The sequence below is a fragment of the Octopus sinensis genome, linkage group LG14 (genome assembly GCF_006345805.1).
Source record: "Octopus sinensis linkage group LG14, ASM634580v1, whole genome shotgun sequence".
Taxonomy (NCBI): domain Eukaryota; kingdom Metazoa; phylum Mollusca; class Cephalopoda; order Octopoda; family Octopodidae; genus Octopus; species Octopus sinensis.
This window is the reverse complement of record NC_043010.1, coordinates 59,404,798-59,429,779: the sequence shown is the minus strand read 5'-3', so window position 1 is coordinate 59,429,779 and position 24,982 is coordinate 59,404,798. Positions and strand designations below refer to the sequence as shown.

The window sequence follows — 24,982 nt, the reverse complement described above, 5'->3', positions numbered from 1 at the left end:
CTTAAGATTGAAAGTGAATTCAAACACACCCTTGAGAAGTAGAGGGTAGAGCAGGAGGTCAGGGCTAAAAAGAATGTAAAGACAAATCCTAAAGCCTTCTATAGATTTGCAAAAGCATCTGCTTCAGTACAGTACGAGATTGAGCTACTGTTCGAAGAGAATGGCTCACTGACTGCAAACCCCACCAGAGGATAAATGAAATACTGAAAGTGCAATATAAAAGTGTTTTAACAACTCCATTGAGACACTTGCAAGCAGCTATGTCTGATGTGTTCTTTGGCACCACAGCTTGACACAAAGGGATGGCAGTTATTGAAAACATTGAAATAGTGCAAACTGATGTAATATCAGCCATTGATGAAATGAGCTTAGACTTAGCCACAGGCCTTGATGGATTCCCTGCAATCCTCCAAAAGAAATACAAAGAGGATCTACCAAGACCACTCCAGATCCTCTTCAAAAGCTTCCTTGCAACTGAGAGACTTCCCAGGAAGTTAAAGGAAGGCACAATATATCCTATCCATAAAGGATAAAAATTATAGGCACATCTCTCTAACCACCCCAGGTCTGCAATATCTCAGAACACATTATCAGGAGGAAAGTGATTGCATTTCTGGAAGATAATGACTTGCTCCTTGGCACCCAGCATGGCTTGTGTTCAGGAAGAAGCTGCCTTACACAGCTTCTACAGCGTTATGACTGGGTGATGAAACAACAAATGAATTGCTCAAATGTAGATGTGATATATCTTGATTTTGCAAAGGCCTTTGATAAGGTTGATCATGGATGATATGTCAGAAGCTATGGAGGCTCAGCATAGTTGTAGAACTGGGAGGGTGGTTACATGACTTCTTAAAAAAAACAGAAGCCAGCCAATGGAAGCCAATGGGGTCTTCTCCAAGGAGACAATAATAGCAAGTGGAATGTCTCAGGGAACTGTCTTAGGGTGGCTCTCTCAGACATGCTGTCAGTTACGCAGACAGCCAGTCTTACTAGCTATGCCAATGACACAAGAGGAGTACAAGCAGTCAAGGGAACCTGTGATGCTGATTTTCGATAGAAAAACTTAGACACCATATATAAATAGGTGGAAGAGAATGACATTCAGTTTAATGCTGAAAATTTTCAAGCCTTCTGCTATCACCTAACCTGTGCTAAGATGCTGCAACAATGATACTTTGCACCAAAAAGAGTGGAAATCCAAGAGTCTAGGACAGTATGTGATTTAGGGATTGATATGAGCAATAACACCTCATTTCATGTGTATATCACAAAGAGAGTGGCAATGTCCTGGCGATTGGCCAGATGGATTCTGAGAACTTTCTGAACAAGGGACCAAGAAACTATGCTTGTTTTATGGAGGACATTTGTACTCAGATGTCTGGACTACTGTTTTCAGCTGTAGTTACTTCACAACATCAAATTAATGGTGGAATTTGAGTGAGTTCAGCAGCGCTACACCAGAAAGATGGCATCAATGGAACATCTGAACTACTGGGAGAGACTAAAAGAGCTGAGGCTTTATTCCCTGGGATGGAGATGGGAGAGATATGCAGTGATATAAACGTGGAAGCTCCTGGAAGGGTTGGCAGCAAGCTTTGGCATTGAGAGCTATGCTTGCCCTCAAACTGGACATCACAGCAATGTTCCAAATGTCCCTGCTATCCTGACTAAAGTGAGGACCATGTACTGCAATAGCTTGGGATTCAAGGGCCCATGGCTATTCAATACTTTACCAAAACATCTGAGAGATCTATGTGGAGTAGGAGCAGATGTTTTTAAGAAACAACTTGGGCCCATGATGTCCAAAGTCCCAGATTAACCTACAGCATGGCATGAAACACAAAAGAGGACAGCAATGCCAAAGTCCCTCTTTTACCAAAAGTGAACAACATAAGAATGATCGTGGAAAAGATGATTACACATGTGGTGCTCCAGCATGGCCACAACCTTTGGGCTGAAATGCATAAAAGAAAGTTATACATATTATCAATATTGCATCTTATAATAGAAATAGCTTATTACTGTTTCTGCTAAGAGATGCAGTGCATTCAGAGGTGAGTGGTTGGGCTTCAGCTTAGAACTTGCTCAAAGCTTCTAAAATGAAGGGCAACTTTATATGGGAAAGCATTTACTAACATGGAAAGGAATACACGAGAAATAAAATATTGAGTTTGAAGGATATGTGTGTGTGTATTATATATTCATATATACACATATATTTATATGTATATACATGCGTACACACACACACACACTCATACACACACAAACACACACACACTCTCATATACATGTAGTACAGACATAGATGTATTGTTAAGAAACTTGCTTCCCAGCCATGCGATCTTGGGTTCAATCCTGCTATGTGCCATCTTGGGCAAGAGTTTTCTACTATAGTCCTGGCTGACCAGAGCTTTGTTAGTGGATTTGGTGGACAGAAAGTGAAAGAAGTCCCTGAGTTCAGTGTCACACGGTTCTGGGTTCAGTCCCACAGCATGGCACCTTAGACAAATGTCTTCTACTATAGCTTCAGGCTGACTAAAGCCTAGTGAGTAGATTTGGTTGATGGAAATTGAAAGAAGCCCATTATATGTATGTACGTACATACATATGTATATGTGTATATATACATATTTATATTGTCGATGCCAGTGCCACCTGACTGGCTCTCATGCTGGTGGCACGTAAAAAGCACCCACTACACTCTCAGAGTGGTTGGCATTAGGAAGGGCATCCAGTTGTAGAAACCTTATCAGATCAGATTGGAAAAAAACTGAAACCAGTTATAACTAACAAAATTTGAAAACCACACTTTATAACAATGATTGCAACTTCAGTATTTCTTCATCCTTCTCTCTAAGCAGAAACTGTTTCACAAGTAATATTATCTATAGTGCAACTGTAACCATGAAAAAACCTCAACCAACTTCAACCACATACACATATAGGGTCAACAGCAGACCGAATCAAGTCATAATACAACCAACAGGCTCATACTTTCTTGCAATCCAAGCAGGAAAAATGATACTTCACTATCCAAACATATATGAGCACTGCAACCAAATAGTACACCATTTAGCATTAATTACAAAATAGTGTTCCATGCACAATCATACCAACGAAACAACAAAACCTGCCAATTCTGTACCAATAAATCCAACCATATTCTTTTATTTTGGAACCAAATGCTGAACCCTAAGTCAGAATTAATCTTTTCCTGCAAACACAAAACTTTCAAAATGCTAAGACATTTCAAACTGATACCTTTTTCTGATAGCTAAACATGACAATATCTCACTCACTTCCTCCCATCTTACCATAAACAACCTTTGTAATAAACACGAACACTATGGCTTTCCACTCAACAAATACTACTATAATCATATATATATATTTTTGTATGCATGTAAACATAAATATGCATATATGTGTGTATATATACATGTGTGTGTGTGTGTGTGTTTGTATGTATATATGCAATTATAGCAGTTATAATTTGTGAAGTTCTAACTTCTAAAGAGAAAATTCGATTTCTAATCTTTGTATTGATTACTTATTTTTTTCAAAATAAACACAATGTTCTATTAACTTGTTCCCCATCCTTGGAGGTAAGATTATAAAGTGGGATAGTATATATACATAAATAACTCAGTTCCATTTTATATTATTTTATTCAAAAATTATGAAAGACATCTCAGGTAGAACTTGCAATATATATGGGTAAAATAATAATTATGCAAAAATCACAACGTTCTAATATTCCTTGTTAGAAAAAAATTGATAAGAAAGAGGGATATATTTGACAATGACATAAAATATGTTTAAGATAAAAGGACACATTTCCATGGGTAAGCAAAAAGTTCGGCTGGTTGATCTGCTGTTGTACTCGCTCTAAATTATGAGCAAGGAAACATTGAAACATGTTTCAATGATATTAACATAAATGATATATAACAAAACAGGACCAAACTTTCGGGTTTCCACATAGGAGGGAGTGAAATCTTGTAAAGAGCATTTGAAATTAAGTGAAATAAGAAAAGTAAACATAATTTGCAACTGCTTTAAATTTCTGCCAAATAGATAAAGAATTGGTACTGGCTGGTTATGTACTAGAGACTATAAGAGACTATAATTTGCAAAGGATTCTAAATTAGGTGAATACATTTTACAGTGCATTTGTATTAAAGAATTATATATCTAAATATTCCATATAAGAAAAATGAAAAATACTGCTTGATTTAGAGGAAAAAATCTCTTTTTAACACTATTTCTGAAGAAATTTATATACAAAAAATATTAATAAACTAATTAGATCAACCAACTGTCAGATACAAGGTGAAATGATTACAATGATAAAAAATATGAAATCAAGGATGATAGATGATTCCTTTTAAAACAATGTCTTCCATATAGTATATACACAATGGCTTCTGAGAAATCTTCAATTTTTTTTTTTTTTTTTTACTAAAATGCTTCAGTTATGATATTGCTTGTTTGAAAAAATATTAAAGCTTGGTTTGGAAAAAAAAAACCAGTTTTGGAAAAATTTTCAGTAGTTAATGCATTAAAATGGATAATTTGGTAAGTTTGAAATCATTAAATTTGAGGGAATTGTAGCTTTATTTTTTGTGGATTCATCTTTGATAGACTTATTAATATGCATATAGTAGATAGATTAATGTGGTGAGTCATATAGTTGAGAGATTTGCATGACAACTTATGAGATGTAGATTGCATAATGAAATATATAATAGACATATTTATAGGATGGACAGATTAATTAGCTTGATGAGGTCTAGTGGATGTAATAGTTTTTTTTTTAAGTATGGACATATCATCTTAAACCTGATATACTTACAAGGTTAAAAATAATGTTATCAACATTTAACTTATTTTATTTCCATTAACTTACACATACACACACACATTTACACATACACTTACACACATATTTGGAGAGAGAGAGAGAAAGAGAGAAGCATGCTGCATTGCATAAGTTGTTTTTGAAGTGGTCCACTCTCATTTCAAAGTAAAATAATTTAATTGCATATCACCCCAGTTCTAATTAATCAATTCCCTCAGTAAATGGAGATGTTTTGTTTAGAATCCTCGCGAGTATAAATATTGCTATAAAATGTTGTATTCAAATTACAAATTGACTTAGATAAATGAGCCTTGATATGAAGCCAAATAGCATTTTACTCACTTTTGTATAAAACTGAAAGCTTGTAAAATCTCACAAACACTCGAAAACTGTATCTAATTGTTAGTAATATGTAATTTAACAAAGGAAGTGTTATTCCCTAATCTGGTTTTAACCTAAAAGTATCAGAATGATAACTTCTATAATAGCCTATTTATCAATGTGCTCAAAACCCAGAGCAGGACCCAAATATCTAAAACTGGATTTAAGTTCTTTATCCATAATTCTATTGGTCATACTTCAAAAGAAAGCCATTGAAAATTATTGGGAAATAGCTATATTTTCTTCGTTCAATATTTAGAGTATTTAAAATGGCTTAAAGAAATAAAGAAGCTTTTAATGATTACACTGAAGTGATGTAAATGAAATATTTATAATCTTGAAGACAAATTTGATAAGAATATAATGCATACATACCTATAGTTTTAAATACATGAATATCTAGTTTTGTTATTTCTGATATGTTATCTATGATTCATAGAACTGAAGTATTTTAGTAGAAATTATGACCTTGTATATATTCACTGCACCAAATTCTGTTTCCTTACATTATATTTTAAAATGGTTTTTCAAATTAGGAAATACTGACATATTGGGAGTAAAAATATTTGCCATTGTGGATATGTACAATATTCTTTTCTTTTCTGTATGTCTGTGAAATTTGAAAGTTTTCTATCAAACTGCTTGATTCTGTGATTGAATGGTTTTCATCATAAATATTAGGTTAAAGAATGGAGTTGCTGTCTTTATTCAGTTCCTCGTTATTTTCTTTGCTGGTGTTGCTGCCTTTTTTTCCCATTTATTATTATTCTGTATTAATTAAAGAAAAGTAAATGTGTAAACAAAATTCGACAACATTTATGAAATTTGTGACATAAAACAATATCAACACAACTGACAAGTTTTTACCTTACATACTTGGAATTTCTTCGTAATGTCTCCCTCCTCCTTCACGTAATTTGTGTCTGCCATCTCTTGGAGCTGGTAATGTCTCCAAAGTATAATCAGGAACATCAGTGTGGTGTTCCATAGCATCATCATTAGATGTTGCCACTACTGGTTCACTGTATTTCTATAAGAAAAAGGAAAAGTAAATGTGAAGCATTTGTATTTTTCATGAAATATTTTATTAAACAATTTTCCAAGTCGTAATTCCTTGCTTTGAGATTCCATGTTACATCAGCTTCTTGCATAAATTAAATTTATGACACAAACTTTGTTTAATGATTGTAAAGGGGAATGTTGGTGCTTATAGAATTTACTGATGGGATTTCGTAGACTTTCTCTCAAAAATTAAATGTAATTTTCATCAATTCATCAATAGGCATAGGAGTGGCTGTGTGGTAAGTAGCTTGCTTACCAACCACATAGTTGCGTGGCACCTTGGGCAAGTGTCTTCTACTATAGCCTCAGGCCAACCAAAGCCTTGTGAGTGGATTTGGTAGATGGAAACTGAAAGAAGCCTGTCATATATATGTATATGTATATATGTATGCATGTGTGTGTATATGTTTGTGTGTCTGTGTTTGTCCCCCCAACATCGCTTGACAACCGATGCTAGTGTGTTTACGTTCCCGTAACTTAGTGGTTCGGCAAAAGAGACCAACAGAATAAGTACTAGGCTTACAAAGAATAAAATCCTGGGTCGATTTGCTCCAGCATGGCCACAGTCAAAAGACTGAAACAAATAAAAGAGTAAAAGAGAGTAAAGAGTAATTCACTGAAAGACAATTTGTATTCAACCCTTGGTAATAATGAATCACCACAACTAAGGATTTTTAAGAGTTTAAAAATTCTTTTATCTATGTTAAGACATTTTAAGGTTATACACTCATGATAATAAATGGATATATAATTTAAGTAAAAGTAAATTATTAATTACATCAAGAGAGATTTTGTTATTTTTTATTTACTGAAATAAAATTTTTGTGTCTCGTTTTTATTTAATTTTAATTTCAAACTTTCCAGAATGATTAAGTCAAGTGAGTCTTCTAATGCCTTTATTACAGTTATCACATAATTATGATCATTTTAAGATGAATTAAACTATTATATAAAATTTTCGACTTAACAAACTCCAACGATTTCAGTATAATGGTGAAGATTTCTACACAAAATAAATCATCAGCTACTTTTTTTTTTTTTACTTGTTTCTGTCATTTAACTGCGACCATGCTGGAGCACTACCTTTAGTCAAGCAGGACTTATTCTTTGTAAGCCTAGTACTTATTCTATTTGTGTCTTTTGCTGAACCATTAAGCTATGGGGACGTAAACACACCAGCATCGGTTGTCAAGCAATGTTGATGGGACAAACATACACACACAAACAAATACATATATATATATACGATGGGCTTCTTTCAGTTTCTGTCTACCAAATCCACTCACAAGGCTTTGGTCAGCCCAAGGCTATAGAAGACACTTGCCCAAGGTACCACACAGTGGGACTGAACCTAGAACCATGTGGTTGGTAAGCAAGCTACTTACCACACAGCCACTCTTGCACCTGTAAAGAATTGCTTTTATAATCTTCTTTTGTTTCTTTTTTCTACCTCCACCTCTTCTCTCTTAGAAACTGCTTTGATAAACCAATCTTGGTAAGCAAGCAATCCATGTCTGGGAGAGCTTTATTAATATCTCCTCATATATTAAAGAGTCTCAAGTCTAAATTCAGAAATATCTTGTTCAGCCATATATAGCTGGTAACTGGCGCTCTGTAGGTTATGAAGACAAGGGTTACAATTGACCTGATCAATTGGACAGCTTTCTCATCAAATTAACAGGCATGTGGCTGAGCATTTCACAGACACACATACCCTTGACGTGGTTCTCAATGAGAATTACAGTTACAACTTATTTTTGCCAGCTGAGTGGACTAGAGCAATGTGAATAAAGGGTCTTGCTCAAGACCACAATGTGCTACCAGGAATCAAATCTTATAATTAGGAGCTAACTACTAAGTAACATTCCTGCACTACCCACATATGATCAATATTATTCGGTTGCCAAGGGGCTACACAGCATATTTCATTATGGAGACATTTATTATTCACAGATATTGCCACCTCTGGTTAAAAACTTAGCAGCTAAGTCATAAAGTCAAAAAACTTTATGAGAACTTATTTCGTTTTTGGATTTGGTTTGCAAGATTCTTTATGTGAGTTTGTGTGTTGAAGTATATTCTGTTGTGTCTGGGGAAAGTCATTCTCTTTTAGTGCCTTATAATTTAACACACTCACCAGTAAAATTTCCACTCATTTCCTTCTTTGAAAGTCAACAGCTACTGAAAAGGTTGCAAGACACAATGAAAATTTAAAAAGATAAAGAAGGAAATGAGTGGAAATTTTACTGGTGAGTGTGTTAAATTATTAGACACAAAAAGAGAATGACTCTCCCCAGACACAACAGAATTAATGAGAACTGTTTCAGCTAATCTTAAATGTTGATACCTGAAATGAAGTTATGCTATATACATATATATATTTATCAGAAATTATTTCAACATCCATTATAGATTTCTAAAATATATTACTTGTTTCAGATGAATTATTATTATATTTTTTATATAAGCAGCATATTATAATCAGAGATTGAACCAATTAAAATATAGTGTAATTATAAATATTGTAAATGTAAACTGTTTAGAATTTAAAAGTCCAGGAAATTAGAAACTTTGTATTTAATATTAAAAAGAATTAACTTCAACATAAGTGATTAAATTTAAATATGTTGTACCTGTAGTTATTAATATTTACCTGTGCTGACTTGAGAATATTTCTTGTTATAATTGGTGCTTTGTATTTGTTCTGAGCTAAGTTTTCAGGATAAAGTTGATGTTTTGTTCGTTTTGGAAGAACATTTCTACTGATTAGATTCTCAGAATTCATTAATCCAATTGGATTGTTTGTTTGGATTAGGAGTTGTCTCATTTCAGAGTTGTATGGTGGTTTCTTCCCTGTTCTTACTGTAGTCGTTCCATGTTTAACACACCTAACAATACACAGCGTAATAGAAACAACAATAACAACAAATACTATTACAGCTGCTGCAACAATGATAATCAATAGTGTTACATCAATGAAGTTATCTGATTGTAACTGGACAGCTGTCAACATTGGAGATGTTTTATTGCTAACAGTGAGTGTCAGGGAAACTGTAGTTGTGGCTGACTGCATCGGTGTACCACTGTCTTTGACAAGGAACACCAGCTCATATGCTCCTGCATCGTCCAGGTAAACTTTACGAGAAAAAGACACCACACCAGAATGAGGTTTTATTGCAAACAGGTTTTTGTCATTGCCCTTAAAGAATCCATATGTGAGGAAAGCATTGTTTCCATTGTCCCTGTCAGAAGCTCTTAGAACAGTTATGTCTTTTTTACCTCGTGGAAAGTAATGGACATCTAGATTGTAAGGGTCAACACTAGGAAAGGTGAAAAATGGTGCATTATCATTTTGATCTAAAATTTCAACCACAACATTTGCTGTGTCATTGAGAGAAGGCGTTCCATTATCTTTCACAAACACTTGGAACTTATATACATCATGTTTCTCTCTGTCCAATGACATCGTAGTTGAAATAAATCCATAGCTAGTAATTACAAAAGGAAGTGAAGGCTTATCCTTGTTTGATAAAAAATATGTCAGTTGACCTCCTGGTCCTAAATCAAGGTCAGTGGCATTGACAAAACCAATAGGGAAGTCTTTATCTTTATTTTCATAGGTAAGAAACTGGAAGGTATCTTTGGTAAATTTTGGTTGTACATCATTAATGTCAGTCACTTGGATGGATAAATTTTCTGTTGATACGAGAGGAGGTAGACCTTTATCCTGACAGGAGAGAGTGATTTTGTAATGGTCTTGTGTCTCTCTATCAATTGGCTTTTCAAGAACTAAGTTGTATTCCTTAGACCCCATTGACCGTAGTTTAAATTTGTCATGTTTGATATCACAACTGACCTGCCCATTAAGTCCCACATCATTGTCAGTGACCATCACATAAGCAATGAAACTACCGACTTTAATATCTTCAGGAATGGTTGCTGTGTTATCATTTTGAGAAGAAATAAAGTTGACATCAATATTTGGAGGGTTGTTGTGTTGGTCAATAACATTTACTAAAACAGTTGCTATGGAACTGAGAGGTGGACTACCCCCATCTCTGGCTTCTACAAATAACTCAGAAAGTGTTATTCCATCCAACTGAGAATTGTAAACCATAAATATCTCTCCAGTCTCTTTATTTAATTGGAAGTATTTTTTTGAAATTTCAGGCGTTTTGGGACTGAAATAGTAAGAAATTTTCCCATTTTCACCCAGATCTAAATCAGTTGCGGATATCACAACAACTGGTTTTGTTTTTTCATGAGTGGATTTTAGAGAAATGTTGTATAAAGGTTTGGAAAACACAGGCTGGTTATCATTCTCATCTTCAACTGAGATTACAACATTTAATACACTCTGCTTTGGTGGTGTTCCTCCATCTTTGGCAATAACACTAAGTGTAAATGAATCTTGAATTTCTCTGTTTAATGGTTTCTCGAGAATAATCCTTAAGGAAGAGATGCCATCTGCTCTTTTGAAAACAGATAAGGAAAAAGGCTCGTCTTCTTTTTTCTTCAGTTTATATTCTATAAGTGAATTCTGAAACCCAAGATCTCTGTCTATTGCATTTGGTAGAGATTTTACAGTGCCTTGAATATCTGTTTCTGAAAACTTAATATTGACTTGTTCCAGAGGAAACTCTGGTTGATGATCATTGATATCTTCTATTATTATTTTGATTTTCAAAATTTTTGTGAAACTTTTTGTTTTTCGAACTGCAACTTTGACTATTCTAAAACATTTTTTGTTATATGTACACAAAGACTCAGCGTCCAGTATTTGAGCTGTGTAAAGCTTTCCTTGTTTTGTAACATTGAACAGTTGTGTTAACTTTTCTTTCAACTGACTGAATGTTATCAGACTTTGTTCTGATGACTTGATAGTGTCCAAAAAAGTTGAGTCAGCAGCAATATCTGCAATGTATGTTCCTGAAGGTTTCTCTTCTTGCACTCGGTAGGTTAGATCTATCGTTAGACAGTCATGCAAGAGTGACAGTACTATACACAGTGATAGAAACATATTTCTGCTTAGTACTGCTCTCGACTGAAGATATTGGGTTTTGGTTGCAATAATTTCTAAAATAGAAAACAAACAGAAACAATATCAAAATGTATTCAAACAAATTTTGTTTATAATTTATATTTAATGATAATCAATAAATCAATTAAGATTAAAAAAACCAATTAAAACAAATAGTTAATATTTTCAGTCATAAAGTTTCTATGGCGTGTGTAGAAAATTAAGAACACCTGTAATCCATCCATCAACAGTGATAGCAACAACAACAACAACAACAACCACATCAGTGCCACTGCCTTCATCACCAATGTTTCAAGAATGTAGCAGAAACTGTAGCAGTTGATGCCACCAGTGTATTGATAATGACTAGCAATGCCATTTTCCCTGCCAACAAGCAACACCTTCACCATCAGTAAAAAAAACCAATACTGTCATCAGCATCATCATCATCACTATTACCATATTCATTGTGACTACAAACATAGCACCAGCAGCAGCAGCAGCAGCAGCAGCAGCAGCATGAACAAAAGGGCTGCAGAAGCTAACTCCTTTGCAAGAACGGCAAAAATAACCAAAGCACATCTAACGCAACAGAAGCTCAAGGGGTCTTTCATAAAGATGACAGGGGAGGGTAGCAGAGTTTTGGAGAAAACTACCAGGAGAAAGATGAAATACCAGTGCACAATGGTTAAGGGCTGTTTGGATGAAACAAGTCACACATAACTAAGTAGAGAAGTGCTCGAGAAAGATATGAAGCAATGTCACTCATGCATGATTGTGAGACAGCGGATTTTGACTCTTTTTAGAAACTCATACACAGAGGCACTCTACTATCTGATGCAGGAGAGACAAATTTACCCTCAATTCTACATAGATGAGTTAATGAGTGAAGGTGTTGGATGTGGCCATAAAAGTTGAACATTTAGTGAATGATGACATACATTGTCCTGGACTGAGAGGAACAAATCCTAAAAGTAAAACATTGCATTGACCTGAAATTAGAACGGAAATTCTGATCTAGGTAGACACCAATAATGTGGACAAGATTCTACACCAAGCAGACCTCCAAAATGTATCCAACTGCCTGTCATTATAGAAGGTAAAAGGCTGATATGCCAGACACATGAAAGCACCATAAAACCTGTTTGAGGAGATAATAAATAACTAAAAATATACCAATGAAAAGAGACATTTTCCCCTTTGCCCAAGTTTTCATTGTCTTTCTCCAGATCCAGATGGAGGAGAAGGTGAGAGTAGAAAGGGAGGTGTTACTCTCCAGTAATTATTTTTTTTAACAGGGAGAGGGTATGATCCTAGTGAATATACCTTTCCTCAGTATTTGTAGGCCAGAGAAAAACAGCTGAGAGAGAGAGATGTGCTCTTTCATATGTAATAGTGGAGGAATACGAAATGGAGAAAAGATGAGGTAGATGCATTGGAAAAACATGAAAATCCCTGATTATGATGGAAGGCAAATATCAGTCATTTATGCATAAAATGGTAAGTCTGGAAGAGAGAACTTATTGACATTTCTGATTGTGTGGAAGAAGATTGAAGGCTTTTACCTTGTAAAAGGTGAAGAACTACTTAAATATGTTGTAACAGAATTAGAACTTAATTAGTATTGAACTTCAAGAGGAGACTGTATAGCAAAATGTGATAATTTATGGAATAAAAAGAGCATTATCAGTGATACTTGTAGTAAAAGAATTATGACTTGTTAAACTTGAAGAGAAATCTGTAGAATAAATTGCAAAAGGATGTCTAAGAAGAAATGCAGTTACATGGATAGTTACACAAAGGTAGGAAGAAAGTCAGAAATTAGGAATCAAGAGGGAAGCAAGTTTGAGTGAAGATTGAAAGAGAGAAACAATTTGTTCATAGCTGTTCAAGATCAAACACTAAATATTATTTCCGTGGCTAAGCATATGTAAGCAATATGAACAAGTGTAAAATATCGATTATGCTGTAGCAGATTGTAGACTATTAGCAGAGAAAGGTCAATCTGAATTTAAATTGGTCACTTTGTAGATAATATGGATACAACACTTCAGATGAGTGGTACAATCACATACCAGAATGAATCTAGTATAGCAAAGATTCTATGGAGTATTGTCACTCAGACTAACAGAATAACCAGACTTCAAAGACATTATACATGACATGGAATATAAGAATACTTCAATGAGGGACATTGCAATTCTTTCAGAGAAAATGTTGCAAAGCAGAAAAGAATTGCAAAGTTTAATGAATTAAAAGTAGAAATGGTAAATGTGATGTGTGATGCTCAGCAGCATAACTGAAAATCGTATCAATTATTACAGGTACGTTGGGTTCAATCACCCCACCTGAAATTATCATACCCAGCTTCAAACACCTGATATTCTTAGAAAAGTACTTTCTACATAAACTTTCTTCTTGGCTCAAATATTGACATTTAGTTTAAAGAAAAAGAAAAAAAGATCCATACTGAGCAATAGAGAAATAAAAACTAGACTCTAAAAATGTTGTTACAGAATGCCATTCTACAGCAATGCTAAGAAAACCTGCTGCATGACTGATACCTGCAAACAGTGAAAAGGGAGCAAATAGACAAAGAAAAATCACAACATTGACTGAGAAGCACTGGACTCACAGCTGAAAGTGAAGGGTTCTTGGTTGGGTCACAGGGTTAAAGCTTTTCAATCAGAAACCCCCCCAAAAATCAGGTAATATGTATACATTAAGTAACTATAGAGTATGTGGAGGCTGGGAAGAGACTGTTAGTTACATCCTATCTGGTTGCTCAGTCTTAGCAAAGAAAGAGCACATCTCCAGATCAACAGAGTTAGGGTTTTCATACTGGAAGTCATAACAGAATTATGACACTCCAGCAAAAAAGAGTTAGAATAAACAGACACCAACAAAAGTCTCATAGAATAACAAAGTGTTTATATTCATGGATGTGCCCCTACACACACGCACACAAAGATGGTGGAATCAAGGCTAATTAGTTGGCTATTTTTGTCGAGGAAAGGAAGCACCTTTGGATTAGATATCAGTCCCAAAAGATGATATACATCTCTATAAGAAATGAGAAAATTAAACAAATATGAAAATCTGGAAATAGAGATATCCAGAAAGGGAAACTACACTCCTTATAATAAATGCTTTGAGATTTCTTGAAAAATCATCATCATCATTTAATGTCCGTTTTTCATGCTGGTATGAGTTGGACAGTTTGACAGGAGCTGGCCAGTTGAAGAACTGCCTGGTTTCTATGCCTGTTTCAACATGGATAACTAGGAATCATCCAGACAGGTATTTTAAACAAAACATAGTGGTGATGATGGGTGAGGGGCACTAGCATAGCTATAGTGTGTGCCACCTGGGGTGGCCCTTTCATTTGCTGCATTTGGACCCCACAAAAAAAACGCATATTGCCTACAGAAGACCCAAAAGTAGCGCCCCATTAAAAGTGCCGCCTGGGGTGGACCCCCCCCCCCCCCCGCCCGCCATCCTCCTCTCCTCTTACTATGTTCGTGGTAAGTGGATAGACATTTGGAAAAATACGGATTAAAAAGTTTTATTTTAAAGAAACTCTGCTCATGAGTAATTTGAAACATGGGATATTCATGAAATGTGGGAAAATGCTGAAAAATTCCCAGAAATTCCGATTTATGTAAGACAGCTATTCTGGAAGTCTGACAAATATAAAATTAAATACCTTCTTTTAAGAAAATTTGTAATGATAGAGTTTCTAAAATATAATTTTGAGAAAATTGTTGAAAGCACAGAAAATCAAAGAAATCGGTTTGGTAAAATGATGAGTTCCAACTGAATACTCCACAAATTCCAAAAATATATATATGAATCTATATTTATAATGACTTAATTTAACCATTGTAGGAGTCTATTGATTGACGTCTATGTTTAAAGTAAATATACAAAGAGAAATTGTAAAGTTTGTCTGATACTGAAAAGTTACGAGATTTTAATAATTTTGATAAAATCAAACTTTACTTAGAACAAAAGTCAAAATACCGATTATGGAAAATAAGAAATAATCTCTTACCTTTACTTTAAAATACAAACTCAAGACAACAATTGTTTGAAATACATCGGAATTAAAATTGTAAATAATTTGTTTAGTGAAAGTAACGAGCCCCACCCAGCCTCTCTCTCTCTCTTTCTGTGTGTGTGTGTGTGTGAATACATAAATGTAGGCATACATATGAGGATGAACAAAAATATATAGATTTATATAAGATAGACACGTAACATATATTGGATTCAGAACCACTACGTAGCACTTTAGACACGTCTTCTACCCTAGCCTTGGGCTGACCAAAGCCTTGTGAGTGGATTTGGTAGAGGGAAACTGAAAGAAGCCTGTTGTGTGTGTGTGTATGTGTGTGCCTTTGTCACCTATCATCACTAGACAACTGGTGGTGGTGTGTGTATTTAAGTCCCCTTAACTTAGCGGTTTGGCAAAAGAAATCGATAGAATATGTACCAAGTTTTAAAAAATAAGTTCTTGGGTATATATATATATATATATATATATATATATATATATATTAAAATTGGGAAAGGCCGGTTTATGGGATTACCTTAGGTTGCCCATCCATAAAGGGTTTAGCTTTATGATGTATCATGAGATCCCAAGAACTGAATGTGTGTATTTCCTTTGAATTTTGTTGTTGCTACTACTCTTGTTGCATTATTGTTGTTGTTCACACAGCTTTTGGTCAGTAATATATCTTTCTTGGGAATTCTTTGGGGAATTTTATGGCCAACTTTGTCTGTAAACTTTTACGGGATTTTTTCCTTTATTTTTGTTCTTGTTTTAAGAAGAAAACCAACTTCAAACTTTGTACAGATCGATTTTTAAGCACTATTTTCTAAACCTGACAAAAGTCAGTTGGTGGGTGTTGCCAACAAACGCCTTCTTTTCACTACCCCATTATTGCCCTATTTTACTTCAACACCCACTAGATCCCCCCCCCCAAGGAGACAGTACTACCCAGTTTGGGAATCACTAATTTAGGTGATTTCCAATTTGACTGTATAAAGATTTCAGATACTATTATTATGATTGTTGTTGTTGTGTTTTATATGAAGCTGTTCCAAGTCTCACCTAGAGACCTCAAGTAAAGACAAATTGAATGTTTTTCCATGGGTGCTGTTTATGACTAGCATGTTAATAACACCTAGAAGGAGGTGCTTTTTCCAAAGTGAAAGGAGCTTTGGCCAGGAGGAACTGATATCATCAGACAGCATCCAATGTTTATTGAGTGTTTCAACCCTGAACTGTACCACCCTCTTGTTGGTGGGTCAGCAGAGCTGGCCAAATCACTGCTCTTCATCTCCTCCTGGTTTCCAGCTTAACTCCTCTCTCTAGCTCCAAAGTCTATGAGAGGCTCTTTCAGCTGCCTCTCCCATCCTGCACACAGTCACACTTCACTCCTTTCGTCTCACTCCAGTGGTTGTAAGCATCCTCTATGCTGACTGAACTGGGAACTCCCTACAGCCAACCTCGACCAGGAAAAGCCACACCTACCATCCTTTCTCCCTGCAATCCTGCAGAAGGCTCCCATATTTGGCCTGCTTCCATTCATGGACCTCAGTTAAGATCAGACCACAAAACCACATCTGGCCTCAGGGTTGTGTGGACAACCTGGGCAAACTGCAGTCTCTCCCTTAGGTCCACTTCATATCCCATGGTTGGGATCCCTGCTGCCAGCTGTGTGTCATTTTTACTCACTCCTCTTCTTCTTTCATGAACTTAATTGCCGCTGTTGCTTTCCCTTGATGATGATGTCTTTTCAGCCTTTCCCGCTCCAGGGCATAAGTGTTGCAAGCATATATCATGGCGCTACTTGTATCTTTTTTGAGAAAGTGCTATTCTGTATCCTGACAAGATGAGTGCCAGTGAAGGGAAAAGAAACTAGATTCTAAGAATTAAGAGTCTGTTAAATTTGTAATATTTTCCATCTTAAGAGAACCAGATGCTTTCAGGTTGACTGTGCTTTTTCTTAAGATGCAAGCAGTACCCCTGATGTATAGATATATTGCCCAGAGGATGTAACTGTCGACACAATCATGCCTGTATATATATACTCAGATTTAGCAAGGACTGGGCAACTGCAGAGGATGTGGTCAATTGCCTTGTTGTTTTGGTTGCACATCCTACATTTGATGTTAGGATCTGTTTCCATGATTTTATTTTTTACGTTTGTTTGTGGCCCAGCAAGGATCAGCCCTCCTGTTTCTGCTTTTAGGCTGGGACACTGGTGCCATTGTTGACTTCCACTTTGGCTTACTTCTTTATTGAACCTTGCAAGATATTGACCATGTTGTGGTTTTTCTCGCCAGTATATTTTATAATTTTATTTTCATGCTATTTTTTTGTATGTTTTACCATATATGAGCTGAAGTCAACTTTGGCTTTCTTCATTCGTGGGCCGAAAAATATAGTACCAGTTAAGTAGTGGGGTCAATATAAATGACTAAACCTTTCCTTTAAATTTCAGTCCTTTTGCTCATGTTCAAAACAACTATTATTATCATATTCTGGCTTGGATCAACTTGTCTTTTATTCTTCTGAGGCCAATAAGTACTAGGACCAGTCAAGCACTGGAGTCAGTGCCATCGTTTATTCCCTTCTCTTCAAATTTCTGACTTAAAAACCATTATATTATTATTATTATTATTATTATTATTATTATTATTATTATTATTATCATCTCCTTTCAATTCCGTTCCCATTTCTTGCCAAGTGTCTTCCCAACACCTAGGGCAGAGAAACTCACTGTATACATTGGTAGGCCATTAAAATAAACACACCAGATTGTCCATTTACAAAGTCATGTGACAGAGAAAATAGGAAGAAAGATAGAGAGAAAAAATTAAAAATTAAAATGTAAACAAAGAAACTAAAGGGGAAAATAGGAAAGAAAATTCACAGCGACATTGCTCTTCTCAGTGCTCCTACAATCACTGTTATTGCAACTGTCTTGAGATGCCACATCTTTTCAATTTCAATTAGCAAATCTTTATATTTCCTGAGCTTATCAAATTCTCTTGCCAAGATATTATGATCACAGGGTGTGCTCATGTCAATTAATAAACAGACTTTATTATTTTGGTCTTTCACAACAATATTCTTTTATTCTTTTATTTGTTTCAGTCATTTGACTGTGGCCATGCTGAGGCACCACCTTTAGTCAAACAAATCAGCCCCAGGACTTATTCTTTGTAAGCCTTGTCCTTATTCTATAGGTCTCTTTTGCCAAACTGCTAAGTTATGGGAACATAAACACACCAACATCGGTTGTCAAGCAATGGTGAGGGGAATAACACACACACACACACACACACACACACACACACATATATATATATATATATATATATATATATATATATATACACACACAATGGGCTTCCTTCAGTTTCTGTCTACCAAATCCACTCACAAGGCTTTGGTCAGCCCAAGACTATAGTAGAAGACATTTGCCCAAAGTGCCACGCAGTGGGACTGAACCTGGAACCATGTGATTGGGAAGCAAGCTTCTTACCACACAACCATTGTTGTTAATGGTCTGGTCTGTACATTATTATTATTATTATTATTACTACTACTTCATATACACACAACAGATTAGATTGTTGGAAAAACTTTCCTAACATCAAGTTAGAATCCTACAACAAGTAACTTTAGATGTCAAGAATCTTCCTAAGTGTCCTCACTTTGCTGAATAATACTATTTTCTGGAGCTGCACTAAACTAGATTTTATACCTATTTCCTCTATTCAACTGTTCAAATCTTTAGGAATAATTCCTAATGCATCTTTAACTACAGGGATACATTTTACCTGCACTTTCCATAACCTCTGTAACAAAATGGCTGGCTCCTGGTACTTTGCTATTTTTTCTACACTTCTCATATTGACTTAGGACTGTAAAGTCAAGTACTGGCACTTTCTATTCTCTTCAGGCTATCTAGTTGCTAATACTTTGTCTGTCTGAATGTTAAAATCCCACATCTTATATTTCTTTCTTTCTGGCACTTTACCAGGTTTATGTTCATACCACTTACCAGTGTAATAAAGTCCTAGCTTTCTGCTCAACTCCCAGTGGATTACTCTCTCTAGTTTGTCATGTTTTCTTGTATTCTTTCATACTACATTCACTAACTATAACCTCCTTTAATTTACATAATCTACATTGGGAATCGACCTGATTTTTGTCTATCTTGGCTCTTATTCAATTAGTCTTTAATGCTTGATCCTGTGCTGATACTTACAAACTTTCTGCCTCCTTTTTCAGCCTTCCTTTCTGCAACCACAACCATGTCTCACTATTACTATTTTCTGCCACTCTCTTTGGAAATCGACCATGCAGGGACTTCTCTTGTCAGTCAGATAATCTTACTTCTTTTTTCTATTTTTTAACCTCATTTAGCTTTTTGATTTCTTTATCTTCTACTGTTATTCTAGCAACTCTTGACAAAATTTCCTCACTATTACCCACACAGGAGGCTATATCGACTCTAGTTAACTCCTCATGTCTGCTATGTACAAATACTGCTGAATATCTAAGTAGTGATACTGCCCAAGTATTTACAGCCTCCACTAGATTCAGGCCATTTAGCTTCAGCTTCATTACCTTCCTTACCCTTCTGATGTACTCTTTCTCAATTTTCTCTTTCATTTCAATAGTTAGTACAGTCCTATATTTAAGAGATGAGGAATCATGTACATTATTTACATTATTTACTTTTGATGGATATTTGTCCTCATCTTGTTTGTTGTTAACACAATGTTTTGGCTGATATACCCTCCAGCCTTCATCAGGTGTCTTGGGGAAATTTCGAACCTGGGTTCTCATTCCTAAGGTATTTTTTAATGTTATTATTATTATTATTATTATTATTATTATTATTATTATTATTCCGAGTTCAATTCCAGTCAGTGACATGAATAATAATAATAATAATAATAATAATAATAATAATAATAATAATAATAACAATAATAATAATAACAATAACATTGAAAAATACCTTAGGAATGAGAACCCAGGTTCGATATTTCCCCAAGACACCCGATAAAGGCTGGAGGGTATATCAGCCAAATTGTTGTGTTAACAATAAACAAGATGAGGACAAATATCCATTAAATGTAATGTCTATAGTTAGTACTCGGTCAGATTCTAATACTCTTAGAAACCTATAACTTTTTTCTTCTCTCAGCGATTACAATGTCTGGCCATCTGGTAATTGAATGCCTTCACTACTGACTGCCAGTCCCTTTTTTTTGTGACTAATATTGCACACTTATCTACGCCACATTCTATCTTTGCTGAAGAGACAGTTTGTATTAAGTAATCTGTCTCTTTCTTATTCTTACTAAAAATCTTCAGATCATCCATGTGGAGCAAAAGGTTAATTTTCCCTTTACTATCTCTAAACTGATGCCCTGCCTTTGCCATTTTTAATACTATATTGAGGGTGATTAATCAACATCATCATCATCATCATTTAATGTCCGTTGTCCATGTTGGCATGGGTTGGACCGTTTGACCAGGGCTGGCAAGCTGTAAGGCTGCATCAAATTCCAGTCTGATTTGGTATGGTTTCTATGGCTGGATGCCCTTCCAAATGCCAACCCTTCCTAACACAAATATTAAAGGGGATAATGAGTTTCCTTGGAAAATTCTTCTCTTGATATTAACTTTCCCTAAGGGATCTGAGAAGGGATCTAATTTCCATTTCTAAACTATAGCTAATTAACTTTCATATGTTGTCTGCAATACTGAATTTTCCCAATCAGTCACTTATCCGTGAGTGTGGAATCATGTCATAGGCTTTCTTAGAATCTATCCATGCTATTATTAATTGTTCCTTCTAGTTTTCACTTCTTTTAGGACTGCTTTGTCTATGTATAATAAATCATGTGTTCTTGCAGAATTCTTCCTTGCAACCTGTTCTTCTGGAAGTAAATTCTGGCTGTCAAGATGCTCATAAATGCTTTCTGAGAGCATTCCTGTTAACAGCTTCCACACCAATGGTAAGCAAGTAATTGGTCTATAATTATCAGCTATATTACGCTGGCATTTGCCTTACATAAATAGTAATGTTCAGTCTCTAGTCAGCCAATTAGGTACAACTCCTCCATTCAAGCAATCCGGAACTTGTTCCCTCAATCTCCCATGTAAGCTACTAACTTTCTTTAACCAGTACCCTTGAACTAAATCTGGTCCTGGCTCCTTCCAATTTGACATTCTTACCAACACCTGATTACTATTATTATTATTATTATTATTATCATCATCATTTTCATTATCATCATTTTCATTATCATCATCATTATTATTATCATCATTATCATCATCATCATTATTATTATTATTATTATTATATTTATTGTTTTTATTATCATTTTTATCATTATTATTATTATTATTATTATTATTATTACCATTATTATTATTATTATTATCATCATCATTATCATCATCATCATTATTATTATCATTATTATCATTATATTTATTGTTGTTATTATCATTTTTATCATTATTATTATTATTATTAATATGGTGGCAAGCTGGAAGATCCATCAGCCCTCAGGTCAAAATGCTTAGTGGCATTTCATCTGCTTTCATGTTCTGGGTTCAAACTCCACTGAAGTTGGTTTTGCCTTTCATCCTTTTGGGGTCAACAAAACGAATACCAGTTGAACACTGGGGTCGATGTAATTGACTTATCCCCTCTTGTAACATTGTTGGCCTTGTGCCAAGATTTGAACTCCTTATTATTGTTATTCAGGCAGAATTGTTAACACACTGGACAAAATGTTTGGCAGCATTTCTCTCCTCTCTACATTCTGAGTTCTAATTCCACCAAGGTCGTCTTTGCCCTTCATCCTTTCAGGGTCAGTGAAATAAGTACCAGTTGAACACTGGGGGGTTGATAAAACTGACTATCCCCCACTCCCACTAAATTTGTCCCTATAGTAGAAAGGCTCCTCCTCCTCTCCCTCATCATCATTATCATCATCTTTTGGTGGAGTGATTGATAGTGCTGTGAATTAGCAGAATCATTAGAGGATGGTGATGTTTATTCTGGTTGTGTTCTTAGTTCCCATCCTGCTGAGGTCAATGCTGTTTGGTAAAAGAAAATATTGTGTGCTGGGAACAATGATATTAACTAACCCCATCCCCTCAAAGTTGCTGGCCTTGTGTGTAAATCAGAAACAATTATTACTGTTACCATTATCATTTGGCTGAATCATAAAAATGTCAAGCAAAAAGTCTTTTGGTATTTATGGCTTTTTATGGTCCGAGTTCAAATTCTGTTGAAGTCAACCTTATCTTTTATTCTTCCAGTGGTAGTAAATAAAATACCAGTTATGTACTGGGGTTGATTTAATCAACTGACTCCTTCCCCTTAAAACTCAGCTTAAATTTTTTTTATTATTGATATGGCAAGTTTGCTGGGTTGTTAGAATGTTGGATAGAAAATCTTGTGGAATATATTTTGGCTCTCTGTGCTCATATCTCACTGGGGGCAATTTTGTCCTCATTTTTTAGACTAATAAAGTACAATCCCTGGGATCAATAATTAGGATGGTATGTAGGTAAAATCCTTAAGCATTGAACAAAATACCTAGTGGTGTTGTCCTGGCTCTTTATATGTTTTCAAATTCTACTGAAGTTAGCTTTGCCAGAGTTGACAGAATAATGTAACCATTAAGTACGGGGGGGGGGGGTCAAGGGCCTTGATCTACCCCATTCCCTTAACATTGCTAGCCTAGAGTCTAAATTAGAAACAATTATTATTGATGTTGTTGTTACTGAATTATCATAAAAACTAATTATTATAGTAAATGTTGTAAACTTGCTGTCAAGTTACAAATTAAGCCTGGAGAATAAGACTTTTTGTTGATTAGATATCCATTGAGAAAAACTAGCAGTTGTATCGGAAAAAGCTGGAACTTGCAATGGAAGCATTCTGTTTTGCTTTTTTAAATTACCTTACAAGTAAATTTCCAGAACTTGCATATCTAATCTAATTATTGCATACATCTGTTCTTTTAATTACATTTAAACAGTGTTGGTATGGCTGGGAAGAGTTTATGAAAGAGGATGCAAATATGACCCTCCAGTGGAATTGAACCTGTATCTTGTTATTCTACCTTATTTGTACTGCTATACTGCACTGAGTATAAATGAAAGCATGTACCTGTTGGTCATTCTAAAGTTAACTATCAATGAATTTAATACAATTTCTTTATTATTTTATTTGAAAATGTTAGATATACACAGCTTTGCATGCATACATATGTACATACATATATATATATTCATACACACACACACATATGCTATAAGCAGACGAAGCACAAATGAAAAACCAAAAATCACTGAAATCTCTATTGCAAACCAATCAAACAGTATTCATATATAACCCACTTCTCCAATATTATTACACAACTATTTTTTTTTTATTACTGTTTTATACTTTGATGAAATTATATTTACATATGATTGAAAAATTCAAAGAATTAGCAGAAGCCAAACTCTGTAAGTCTGCCATATTTCATTTGAGGCTCAGCAAGTTATAATTTTATTATTATTATTACTATTAATTTTTTAATGTAATTCTCAACAGCAGCACGCAAGATGCTTAATATCTATGAGTGATATAAATTTAAATAATTTGATACTTGATGATTTTGGCAGCATATTTCTTGCAGGTTGTAATTCTGTAGATATTCACTCTATATTTCTTTGCCACCTGTAGTTCTGCATTTCTTAAAATCTATTGTAAAGAGTAGCCGTACCAATATTATTGTAGTGTAGTTGCTACATTCTAAAAACAATTTGGGTGAAAACTGCAGCAAACATATTCCATAGAATGGCTTGTATTATTTGCAATAAAATATTGGGTGAAATAGAGTGAATTTATATATTTTGAATAAACAAAAATTCTCTTTTTCCATTTACAATATCAAATTGGATGCATTATATTATAAACATTGATATGCCAATGAAAATTTGAAAAATATTGGATTATCAATTGCAAATAAAGACAACGAGATGAATGAGTTGATAGAAAAAGGCAAGAAATTGTTAGAATAAAGAAAATAAGTAAATACCGCTGTTATTATGATATCCATTGTTACTTCAACTGTAACTGTAGGAATGTGTCATGATAAAAGAGATCCAATCTGACTGCTGCTGCTGTAGTAGTGTGACAATGATTTTATGTTGATGGACTGGAAATAGAAGTCAGGCAGCCAACCTGCTGCTATGCTAAGGTTTCACTTGCCACTCACTTTCTTTCGGCTCCTTCTTCTTCTTCCCACCACTCTGTCTTGATTTTCTTTCAATCACTCTTCTCTCTCTCTCTCACTCTCTTCCTTCCTTCCTTCCTTTCTTTTATCTTCCTTTCTTTTTTTCTTTCTCCTCATGTGAAGCATTAACAATGTAGTTTTGATTTTGACAATTATAGCTGTAAGGTTTGTGTATATCAATTTAAGTGCTACAAAAAAAATAAATTAGATTTACTTGTTATAAACATTTATTATTATGTCACCCTACCCACCCTGTTGCTTAACACTTAGGAAAATCATCACAAGTGTGTGCAATCAAATTCATA

At 34.8% G+C, this 24,982-nt stretch overlaps 2 protein-coding genes across 3 annotated transcripts in view; both read right to left on the bottom strand.

Moving 5' to 3' along the window:
- LOC115218956 (protocadherin beta-15) overlaps window positions 1-24,982 on the bottom strand; it is a 112,823-nt gene that overhangs the window by 46,305 nt on the left and 41,536 nt on the right. The window lies entirely within an intron of this gene.
- LOC115218955 (protocadherin beta-15) lies at window positions 3,658-24,715 on the bottom strand. 2 transcript variants are annotated; one of them, XM_029788976.2, is made up of 4 exons: window positions 24,480-24,712; window positions 8,964-11,386; window positions 6,116-6,278; window positions 3,658-6,016 (listed from the first exon to the last, which is right to left on the bottom strand). In XM_029788976.2, exons 2-3 carry the CDS (start codon window positions 11,328-11,330, stop codon window positions 6,117-6,119), a joined length of 2,529 nt encoding a protein of 842 aa, XP_029644836.1. In that variant the 5' UTR covers window positions 11,331-11,386; window positions 24,480-24,712; the 3' UTR covers window positions 3,658-6,016; window position 6,116. The 2 variants fall into 2 exon arrangements, with proteins under 2 accessions (XP_029644836.1, XP_036365198.1); XM_036509305.1 differs by lacking the exon at window positions 3,658-6,016 and having other exon boundaries at window positions 6,122-6,278; window positions 8,944-11,386; window positions 24,480-24,715.